We start from the raw sequence: 12,000 nt of genomic DNA on the forward strand, positions 1-12,000 counted from the left end.
TGAGGCCACGCGAGAAAGGCAGACGCAAGCGAGATGGATCGGTGAGGAGGGGAAGAAGGAAAACTGGCTTCACTAAAATGTCGAAAGGCCACAGAGCTTCCTCTGGAATTTTGAAAGAAAAAGAAAGTGTGATGTGAACCATATCCAGCCACGCTTTCTTTTTCAAGGGCAACAGGAAGGCGTTTGTAGACGCGAAAGGTCTCAAAGCACTGTGTTCTTTCCTCTTAGGTTGATTCTTTCAGTGTTCGTAGACGAGTGCTTACTGAGTACCTACTGTGTGCAGAGCACTGGTCGATCTGGGTTGCAGTAGGCAGCAAAGCAAATACCCCTGGCCTTGTGGAACCGAATTCTAGCTGTGGGGTGTGTATGCGTGGGTGTCCGTGTGCACGCGCACACAGCAAACAACGACCACAGCGAAGAAGGGAGTTATCCAGGACGTTTGAAACTGTCAAGTACTGCAGGGAAGAAGAAGAGCAGAATAAGGGTGGTCGTCCGGGCAGGTTCATTGAGAAGGTTCTAGATGACCCAGATTACAAATTCTGTATTTCACAATATTCATTATTCAGTTAATTGGCTTCACTGCGTTTTAATTTGGCGATTATGATTTTAACCGTTCTTTTTCGTGAAAATGTTGGCTACCGATAAAAATTATTTTCTAATACCCCAAGGAAGGCCAAGCAAAGTCCAGATTAGAACTCTTTCTTTTTTCTTTTTTTTAGTTGTTCATCTTAGAGGTTTTATTTATTTATTTTTTTTTCAGTGTTCCAAGAGTCACTCTCTCCTAAATATTTTTCTACAACCAGTACAACAAATGTCCACCTCGTTTTGGTCCATGCAATTTTAAATACAGAAGAATTTTTTTGGATGTATATTTCCTTCAAATAATTTCTATCTGTTGTAGAAAATTTGGGAAACATTAAGACATGTAAAGAAAACACAGTATTTTCAATTGCTCAAAATGATTTCCTGATCACTTTGTAGCCAATATCACCGTCCCCACAAAGAAAATCTACCACTGAGAAGTCAGAGGCTACACCTGCAGCATGGATTGGCCATTCCCAAAGAAGAGCTCCGAAAGCCTGTTGAACAAATGTTGTATCCTTGAGCCTCCAACACCTACCGTGACCACTGTGATTTACATGCTATTTGGATATCTACATTCTGGTTAGGCAGTGGTTTTAACTGGTTTCATTACTTCAAGTTCATTCCTTTCTTCTTATGTACTATTCACAGCGCTGGAAGGGAAATGCTTGTCTTTGTAGCAATGAACACCACTAGCATCTGAATCCCATCTGTGACTAGATGGGAGCTGGAGGTCGAAATCATTTGATACAGTGCCCCTATTGGTCTACAAGCAATTGTAGGTTACCTCGGGCTTTGTTTAGATAATAATCTAGCCTATTAATCTATTTTTCCTTTTTCATTAAGATCACTTAACAAGCTGTACGAAGCTTCTAAGCATGTTACATTATTATGCAAAGCACTTCACCTTATCTACATGTATAATAATGTCTGACAACTATAATATCATCCTGAAAGGGTTGGGCAGAAAGTGCTGCTCTGAGCCAGCGTCTCTGAGGCCATCGAAGTACAGAGGTCTCCAAACGTGGCGGTCAAGGTGCTGGAGAAGGGCAGAGCCCATGCTTACCACCAGGGCGGAAGCCAAAAGGGTTTGACTACCATGAAGATAGGACCACTGCCTCTTTGGACTTGAACTTTCCCCAGGCCATGACCTATTCTTGGAAAGTCCAATCAGCAGGAGCTGGAGCTCTGGTCCTCTGGTTCCTGACTTTGGCTCCAGAGCCTGATGCCCAAGCTGAGGAGTTGGTCAAACGCCCATTCCGTGGGGAGGAGACCGTGCATTTTAAAAAAATCTGTTGAAGTGAGCTGTTATACCAGCTGTCAGTCTCATCCATCTTTGGTAATAACTTCCTGTCAAGTGACAGGATCCTCCAAGGATGGAATGAGTCTTTCCAGTTAGCTTGTATGGCTGGGAGCTGTGATATGGGAAATCCATAGGTTAAGGAGGTTAAGGCAAATAAAGATTACTCTTTAAAAAAGACAGCTCTAGTTATTCAAGGTCTGACACTTCTCTCTATACGATCCGAAGAAAGGACATGCTACAGAAGGTGTGTGTTGTCAGTAATGTGAACACAAGGGGTTGGGAGGAGGTGATTTTTCCGGAGGTTTCAAGCAGACTAGAACAGTAGGCCTATCCAAAGGGTAGGTCTCAAACCACCACCATCAGAATCTCCAGGGAGCATGTTAAAAATGCTGGTGCCTGCCCCTTGCCCCCCTTTAAATTGGAATCTGGCAGTTAAAAAACTGCATGAAAGAACATTCTCGAAGGGTTGGAACTATAAGCCATCTAGGTCTGAGTGAGCTATATTTAGAACAGCAACTACCAGTGTCCTCAGAGTGCGAAGGCTTTTTGAGAAGACGGCATTAGGGACTGAGTGTTTGCACTGCCTCCAAATTCATGTTAACATCTAATCCGCAATGTGATAGTATTTGGAGGCAGGGCCTTTGGGAGGGAGTTCAGTGACAAGGAAGGTGCCCTTACAAATGGAATTATTGCCCTTAAGGGAAGAGGCCAGTGAGCTAGCCAACTCTCTTCCTGCCATCCGAAGAGACAACATGGCAGGTCGGAGGTCTGCATCCTGCGAGAGGGCTCTCATCAGAACCTGACCACACTGGCATCCTGATCTGAGAACTCCAGTCTCCAAAACTGTGAGAAACAAATCTCTTTCATTCATGAGCCATTTGGCTTATGGTATTTTGTTAGAACAGCACGAGCTAAGATAGGCGGCAGAGGTCTTCTGAACATTGGTTGGCCTATTCAACTTTTGCCCAGTACTCAATGACTTGTGTTGTCAGCTCAGGCTAAGAAACATAAGGAACTTGGAGGATGTTCTATTCTGCCCTCCATGCCTGCTCCCCTTCCCAGCCCTCAAGGAGAAAACAAAGATGTCTGCTCCTCAAGGGAGGATTTTTTGAGGGGATGTGAATTTGTCGAATACCTGAGGTAAGAATGTGGTGTGAGTAAGGTGCTCAGTGTGGCCAAGTATGGCTTTGGGGCCTGGGCTTCTAATGGAAGATGGGTCCCCTATTTAGACTGAGGAGCTTCTTGGAATACATATCCTTGCGTACTCTTAGAGCCTATGTTCTAAAAAGGGGGGGGTGGATTGGCGCCGACACTGCTGGTAGGGGCCACATCGAGGGTCTCATGGAGCCACACCTTTGCAGTGGGGCCCTCGGAGGAAGCCCGTGGTTGGTGGAGGCACCAGGGTTCCAACAAATGAGGAAAAATGTCAAGTAGATTATGTGACACACAGTCGGCCTGACTGGCATTGCTTCGTGCTGTGGAGCGTGTCCTGCCTCGTTGGTCAAGTGCTCTACCGCAGATAATCCTCACACAGCCCTGGGAATCGCCAAGATGGTGAGCAGCCCCATTCGCCCGAGGGCGAACACACTGAGAACACACTTCGCTTGAAGTGACAGGGTTAATAAGGGTAACTGGGCGCTCCTACCACACTTGGCTTTGGCAGCAGCAACCAAGTCTGGACAAGGGATCCTGCTTTGTGAGAGAGCAGACAGCAACCCCGCAAGGTGTCAGACAGACCTGAAACGACTGTATTGATCACACGAGTGGTGACTACACGAATTACACACCCATGGCTGAGTTCTAGTGGGCAAGTGGCCAAGACCAGAGCTGTATTTCACCGTGAGGTTTTATTTTAAAAGAATACTTTCAAGCTTTTCTAGGCTCTCACAGTTCTAAGCTTTGGTCTTAAAATTAATTTGGCTTTCTGGTATCGGGTGGTAGAAATTAGGTAGAGAAGTAGTTTATAAACCGCTTCATAGATAGAAGCCAAAGACAAAATTGTACTGGTACCGAAAATATTTAGCTTGGGAATGTCAGAGTTTCAGTAGACCTAAAGATTCTAATTATAATTTAAGACTATAATTTGTGATGCACTTTGGGAGAAAACACGGTGTTTTAGCTCCCTAGAAACATGATTTAATAGCATCTGGCACTCGTCACGTGTGAGGGCTTGGTGGTTCAGGGCCGTAACTCAGCAGGGCTGTTTCTGAAAAATGAAGGCACACTGAATGCAAACAAATGAGCGGAGTCCCACAACTATAAAATGACTGCCCTTTATTGTCCTTTGCCGTCTGTGCAGAGACAAGGGAATGGCAAAGCAAGATCTGGCCAGGAAATCTCGGACATGCAGCAAGGTGATGGCAGAAGGGCCACCTGGACAGGGCACTGACGGTCCGTCCACACTCCAAACACACGGGGACCCTGCCTTGACCGCCTTCCCCACTGTCAACAGGCTCGGACTGGGGCTGTCAATCCACCCTCCATTGGTCCACCTGGCGCAGGGAAGTCTGGGGATGCTGGAACCTTCATAAATACAAATCCTAATCTGTCCCAGGCAGCTGAAGGACTTCCCATGGGGGTTTGGGGCAAGACTGAAAATGAGTCAATTTTAACTATAAGCCTTAGAAAAGTTCCTGAAGCCAGAATGTCTATCTGTATTGCGTCCTTTAATTGCTTGTTTCTTCCTTACTTGCTCTGTGTAAACCCAAGTCTTTCAGCTATCCAGACACTTACCATAAGAATGGATTCTAACATTAGGTCAAAATGGAACACACAACACTGCGACCTGAAAAAGTCAGAAGCACTTGTAATTTCCAGGGATAAGGTATAGGACAGATGTGCTTTGTCTGAAGTCATGATCCACTTCACTCATCTGGATATATATTCTTACAGAACTGGGTACCCCAAACTTCCGATTTGTATCACAGGCAACAAAGAGAACAACGAGCTCACAGAGAACAGGAATGGCAGGTTAAGTGCAAGCTCTCACCAAACTGCTTATTTCTGCTGGAAGCCCCCGTGGTTGGTGTTGGGAGGGGGTGGCACCAAAGCCAGCTCTCTGGGTTTGCAACTGCCCGACCAAGTACCAGTGCTGTGACCTTGTGCATTTACCTCCTGCCTCATTTCCTCCCTCTGCGTAAGGGGGATGAGAACAGGACCACCTTAGGGCGTTGTGATGAGGAATAAGTGAGGACCCCGTCTAGCATAGACAGGGCGCTGAGGACACATGCGCTGTTCATTAGCCAGTAATGGCACAACTCCCCTGTGATGTGACTTTGTTTCCTGTGCCTGGCATGGTGCAACTGTTTGAGATTTGCTTACCAGCTGAGCGACTGGAAGACACGGGTGGGAGAGAAAAAAGCTGGTGCTGAGCAGTACGGCTGACGAAAGTTCAGTGCAACATTTTTAAACCAATAATTTCCAAAGAGTAAAGTTAGGACCAAGCTTGAGAGTCTGCTTTCTCTTGGAGTTTCACTAATTAAAATTTATTATTTCAGCATACAAAATACGTGGTGGTAGAAAAAGAAAACACACAAATAATAAATTCGTTAAAACTTCTCTCTAAAAATTGTTTCCCCGTAGGCACTGAGGAACCAGTAAATGCTGGAGCAATTACTCTCCCGGAATGGACTCTTGAGTTTTCCCAAAGATAAATACACACATAGTCTTGTCATAATACTTTTTTTTTATTACAATATCCAAAAAACTGAGTATGCAAGTTTAGGAGGTCTCAAGACCCCTTCTTCAGTTGTAGGAATGTGCCATCTCAAGACTGTATATTTAAACTATAAAGAAGTTCAAATGTAAAGAAAAAAAAATGCAATTTCTTCATAAACATTCTGTGTCTCTTACTACCAATCACATATTCTCTTGTAAACCCTGAAAAATTCCCTGTAAAGCAAATAATATATATATATATATATATTATATATATATATATGGTGTGTGTGTGTGTGTGTGTGTGTGTAAAGTGTATGGTAGCTCCCCTTCCCCAAAGATCAGCTGTTTTCCTTAATCATCTGTATTAGTGTCAACAAATGGCTACGGATACATATTACTTTGAGAATTAAATACATAATTGTGAAATTTAAACAAGCCGCAGGGCGAGAGGAAAAAGCACTAGGAGGATGGCACATCTGGGGGTAAATGACCACAACATCTGTCTGTCTGGGTCACAGGTCTGGCTTCTGCAGACTGACTTTCAAGGAAATTCTTTTATTGCAAGCATAGCCCCGAAGGCACTGACTTTCCTCACTACTCTCTCATCTGGTGGTTCTGGTATTGCTACCAGCAAGGCGTGTCCACTCCCTGGACAGTCTGGGAGCCACGCGAGGGCAAAGGGCACAGAGCCACGGCTGCCAGGCCCAGGGCCGGGGCCCTCTGCAGGAGCACCCGCCCTGCTGAGTTGTACTGTAGTTCACTTAATTAACGGCAGCTTCGGCGCGTTCAAACCGTGCCCGATGTCTGTTTAAGGAGGGGTTCTGTTAGCGCGAACCATCTGAACAGACTACGGCTGTTTTCAGTTGAGCAGGAGTGCCGTGATCCAACAGCCCCCTTCTTGCACCTCCCGTTCGAAACCTGGCCGGGAGGAGGGCAGGCCGGCAAGTGGGTGCCACGGCCCGGGCTGGCAGAGGGGAGGCGAGCGGAAAAACAGACCGACCTGCACGCAAAGGTAAACGAGGCCAAGGAAGCCAAGGACCGATGAACCACCGGACAGAGCGGAGCCCGCTGCAGGAGGGCCCGTGAGCGCGGTCTCTTCCGGGGGCGCACGTGCCCGGCTCCGGGGAGGTGAGTGTGGCACCGAGGGCCTGGAGGTGGCAGGGGCTGTGGGCGTCACTGCAGCGCTCGGACGAGGTAGAGCTTCTCCCCGTGCTCACTGGTGAAGATGGGCGCCTTTTTGTAGTGTTCCACCAACTCGTCCATGGTGTGAAACCGCCGCTGCCCGATGCAGTAGACATTGTCCACGAGCTGCACCTTGAAATGTTTGTTCTTCCCTGACGCTTTCAGAGACACGGAGAAGTCACTGGGCTGGGGAGGAAACGGAACACGAGTCAGGACAAGCCGCCGGCAGGAGACGCGGGGGAACGCCCCCCACGCAGCACGCACGCCGCACGCACGCCACACGCTCGCAGCACGCACGCCAGGTGTGCGGCAGTACCTAGCGCGGCACCTGAGGCTCCCAGCGACCCAGGAGCCATGCGACCTTCGTGTGCTCCGAGTCCAAGCAAAACTCCATTTTGCTTAGTACAGCGGCTATGCCAAATGTATTTCAGTTATTCGAAAACGGGGGACCCCGTGCATAGCGTGTGGGATACCGGTGTTACCCTAATGCTGAAGAAACTTGAATTTTTTTTCCCCCAGCCTGTTTCTAATAAACTGGGAATTTCTAAAAAGTGGTCTGCACATAGGCAGCAGCTAGAAATTTCCCTCCATTAGAAATGAAGCCATCAAAATTTTTCTAATTCTAAGCTATTTAAAAATAAATACTTTAAGAGCAGTTGAAAACTCCGGAGTTTTAAACATGATTTGTAATATCCGGGGGTGGGGGTGGGGGGTGCTGTACTATGGTTTAAGCGCAGATTTTACTGAGAAGTGCCTGATTTTGCGATTATGTCAGTGCCTTATTTATATGTGAATCGATTTGAGAAAGGTATCGTCATTTTTTATTAAAAGTGGTCCTGCCTCTTCTGAGACCCTGACTAGCCAGCTGATGGGGAAGTGGAAGGAGGCTGGCCCCCCTCAGTGGCTCCAGAATAAAACCCATTGCCCGCCACAGTGGGGTGGCACTGTGTCCACATGGGGTGTGTCATGTGGCCCTGCCTACAGATCTAATCAATGAGATGTCACTGTCCCACTGTCCCACTCTCACTGCAGTTCACGTTGTTCTTTGAGCCATCCTGTCGCTACCTTGGACGATCATTCCTGCAAGGCTACAAGCTGAAAGGTTTTCCACCTGAAGAAACCTCTCTCAGTTGAGGTAAGTTTTTCCCTTCCTTGTTTTGCCATACAGCAGAAAGCTGACAACTTCCAGGGACAGGAGCAGAGTGTACTCCAGTAACTGTTCTGTAATAAATAATTTACACGTTCGTCCTATCCCTTCACTTTGCATTAGGCCAGGTGGACCACATCTTCTCCACTCTGTATTCCGGAGAGCCGTACAGATGGTAGGAGCCTACTATAGCTCTTAAAGGAATTCCTACAGCAGGGTTCATTGGTTCTCAAGACCCAACTAATTTCCTGCGGAGAACCCACCCCGTTTTGTGTGGTCCCACGGGGACAAAATTAACAAGGACCTCAGCCACTTTTACAAGCAACTTACAAACCGTTGGTCCAAAGTGTGCAAAATCTTGCAAAACAAGTGAAAATCCCATAAACCAATGACATCCCAGTGAAATGGATATCCAAGGGCATTCAATTCTGCAAAAGCACTGTGGGGCTCACCCACCAGTCACAGCTGCTACCGTGCAAGAATCAAGAGACAACTGTATTCACAGCCTGTATTTATGGATCTCTCTGCCCCAAACAAACCAAAGAGAAACAAACCTTTGAGGGAAAGGTCCCATCTTATCTCCATGCTAACCCTGGGACTTGATGCCCTGGAGGAGACCCAGGAAGTGCTAGCGGGCTGGACCTTCAGGATGCCACAGAAAGACTGATCTCCGAGTCAGCCTCAGGGGACATACCATTTTCAGAGTCATGGGCATGAGAGGGTCAGGAAGTGGGGAGGACAACACAGAACTTGGAAGTTATTTCCTCCACTAGACCTCTTAGAAACGAATCATCACAAACCCTGATGTCACAGATGATCCTGTCAACCCGCCCTGTCAATGTAACATTCTAAACTGCACAAAACGTCATTCTAAGTAATTCTAATCAATTCTCCAATCGTGACTATTCTCATGGGACTGAACAAGATGGGTGCAAGCTAACCCTCGGTATCCTCTGTATTATTTTCCAAGTTGGTTGCTGTGTGTGGCTCTGAAAAAAGAACCAAGTGAAACAGGTTCTACCTGACAGGTCCTCAACGTGTGAGCAAGGCTTGGAGCACTGGCGTCATTGTTGCTGTCACAACAGTTATTAGTCCTAGTGCAATAGTCCATACAGCTATGTACCACTCAACCCTCTCCTGAGGGCTTCTGTTTCCCTTAAAGCAATGTTTAGTTTCAAGCTTCTATTACATTACACACACACACACACACACACACACACACACACACACACACACAGAAGGCGATCTCCCTTTTATAGTTTAGCACAAGCCAGGCACTGTGCTAGTTTTATAGATCCCTGAATCAATTCACAGATTAAGCAGCATCGTGGTCGAGGTAAGGGTAAGTACACGATATACCCAATTTTAATTAAGCCAAATGATCAGCAGATGACTTTCTGAACAGGGAAATGTGCTTTTAATTTAAGCTCCTTAATTTAACATCATGGCACGCCATGTGCATTTGGGTGTCAACGGCAGGAGCGCTGATGCAGTGGAGAAGGTAATTTTTAATTTCATGGGCTCTTGAGCAGAAACCTTAAAAGTTAAGGATGTAGAACGAACCAAGTTTATGTGAAGCAGGAATGCTGAACACTTGGGGGATTCTTGGTTCATTCTGGGCAGATTTTCCAATCTATATCACCAGCTAGCACTAAATGAAGCCTGAAGATGAGCTCGACCGGTGGTTCTCAAGGTGGGTATCAAGACCAGTACCAGCAGTGGCATCACCCAGAAACTTGTCAGAAAAAAAGCAAATTCCCAGGCCTCGCCCCCAGACCGGCTTCATCAGAAACTGGAGAGTGGGGCCCAGCCATCTGTGTTTTAACCCTGGCCATCTGCGTCTCAGTGAGCCATCCGCGGGATGCTGATATGGTCTCAGAACAGAAACGCCATCTGCGCCAACCACTAGCAGTGTTTTCAAATGTTCAGAGCCATGAGAAAAAGATATGAACGTGACTGATGGGCTGAGTAGCCCCTCGAAGTGGGGAACTCTGGGGCCAACCTCATCCCCAGGCTGTGGATGCCTTTCTGATTCTGTCCTAAGGACTCCGGCCCCGCCAGACATTCTGGTATGGAGCTGCCTCAATGACACAGTTGGGACGCAGGTGGGCAGAATTTCCTTTCCTTAAACTGGGCCAGTTCCCTGGGTCTGACAGAGATGGAGCAGCTCCAGACCCAAAGCAGCTCTGCCTCCGGAGAAAGTGAAAGAGCACAAAACAGAGGAAGACCCCAGGGGAGGCGATGCCACCAGCCTTGTCCACGTCTTGTCCATCTTCTAGAATGACTTAGGGGAGGCGGGTGAAAAAGAATGAGGCCACGCTCCCTTCGGCTAGCAGCAGTGTGGTAACACTGTGACTCTGCACTCTAATTTGAAGCCAGTCAAAGAACCCTCACAGGGTTTTGTGAGAATACCTACATTGAGAGAGAAATGCAAGCAAAACTAAAATGTTCTGTTTAGGGATACATACTTAGGTTTAAACAATCAAGGAAATTATTTTCATAAAATTAAAGGTAGCAATTACCTCATGGTGCAATCAGGAGGCTAATCTGGGATGGGCAGTAGCTTCCAGAGTACCAGCAATGTCCTATTTCCTGAACTTGACCTGGGTTACACATGTACTTAAACGACATTTTCTGGGGGCACCTGGATGTCTCAGTCACTAAGCATCTGCCTTTGGCTCAGGTCATGATCCCAGGGTGCTGGGATCAAGCCCCAGATCAGGCTCCTTGCTCTGCGGGAAGCCTGCTTCTCCCTCTCCCACTCCCCCTGCTTGTGTTCCCTCTCTCACTGTATCTCTATCAAATAAATAAAATCTTAAGAAAAAAAAAAAGACATTTTCTGTGTGTTACTTGTCACGATGAAACATGTTTTAAAGGTGCTAAATCTGAAGCGAGGAGAGCTGGCTTGGCTCTCCACCAGTCATGTGGCACCAGCATTTACCACTTCAAATAGCCCTGCCACCCTCTTGCCGAACTCTCCCTTTCCCCATCCACTCTTTTGGGACACTGATTACATGTACGTAAATCTCAGTTCAGCCTTCTATAACTGAACACCACAAACTGTGTGGTTCAAATTTACTTCTCACAGTTTTGGAGGTGGGGAAGTCCAGATCAAGATCAGGTTTGGTATCTGATGAAGGCCTGCTTCCTGCTTCCTAGACAACCAACTTCTCATGGTGTCTCTGAACAGCAGAAGCGGCAAGAGAGCTCTCCAGGGTCTCTTTTATAAATATGTGACTAATCTCATTCATGAGGGCCCCACCCACCTAATACAATCACATTGGGTGGTGGGCCTTAGCCTGTGAATTTGGCAGGGGTTGAGATGAGACACACAAACATTCAGTCCAAAGCAAAATCTTTTTTATATTCTTTCTGTGTTTTTTGTCCTTTTGTGTGTGTATCCTAAAATCTGTAATCCCTCTGGGCTATCTTCCCATTTACTAATCCTTTCTTTAGCCGTGTTTAATCTATGGTAAACCCACCAAGTTCTTAATTTCAGTTATTATATTTTTTAGTCTTATAATTCTCACCTTTGTTCCTTTTTTCTAACTTCTAATTGTCTAACCAGATTCATCTTGCTGGGATGCCTGGATGGCTCAGTTGGTTAAGCGGCTGCCTTCAGCTCAGGTCATGATCCCATCGTCCTGGGATTGAGTCCCACATCAGGCTCCTTGCTCAGCGGGAAGCCTGCTTCTCCCTCTGCCTCTGTTGCCTCTCTGCCTGCGTTCTCTTGCGCTCTCTCTCTCTGACAAATAAAATCTTAAAAAAAAAAAAATTCATCTTGCTGAATTTCTTGAACCTACTAATCCATACATCTTGAGGATGATGTTTACACATTCAAAGTCTGGGCTTCTATGGGTCTGTTTCTATTCTCTTTTCTTCCCCTCCTTGTTTTTGGTATTCAGTCTTGCCTTTTGGTACTGTCATTTGAGTGCTACATATTGATATGAGCTATGAAATGATGCTACTGTCCTTTGGAGAGAATCTGCTTTTGCTTCAGTACTCAGGGAGGGTGGGGGAGAATACTGCAATCCAATGAGGAAAAGAACTGATGACAGTCTAGTTAATTTCAGGACTGCCTTTGTGTCCAGTATGTAGACTTTGGGGAGTCCATACTGAAGGCCTG

General features: G+C 46.5%; 1 protein-coding gene across 5 annotated transcripts in view; it reads right to left on the reverse strand.

Moving 5' to 3' along the window:
* Positions 1 to 5,557: 5,557 nt before the first annotated feature.
* The window catches only part of NCK2 (NCK adaptor protein 2), a 152,341-nt gene continuing 145,898 nt past the window's right edge, over positions 5,558 to 12,000 (reverse strand). For all 5 annotated transcript variants that reach the window (XM_045980949.1, XM_045980946.1, XM_045980950.1 and 2 more), the window contains one exon: positions 5,558 to 6,913. In XM_045980949.1, the coding sequence (XP_045836905.1) occupies positions 6,719 to 6,913 (195 nt within the window). In that variant the 3' untranslated portion in view covers positions 5,558 to 6,718. The remainder of the gene's footprint in view (positions 6,914 to 12,000) is intronic.

This window comes from Meles meles, chromosome 16, assembly GCF_922984935.1.
Source record: "Meles meles chromosome 16, mMelMel3.1 paternal haplotype, whole genome shotgun sequence".
Lineage (NCBI taxonomy): Eukaryota > Metazoa > Chordata > Mammalia > Carnivora > Mustelidae > Meles > Meles meles.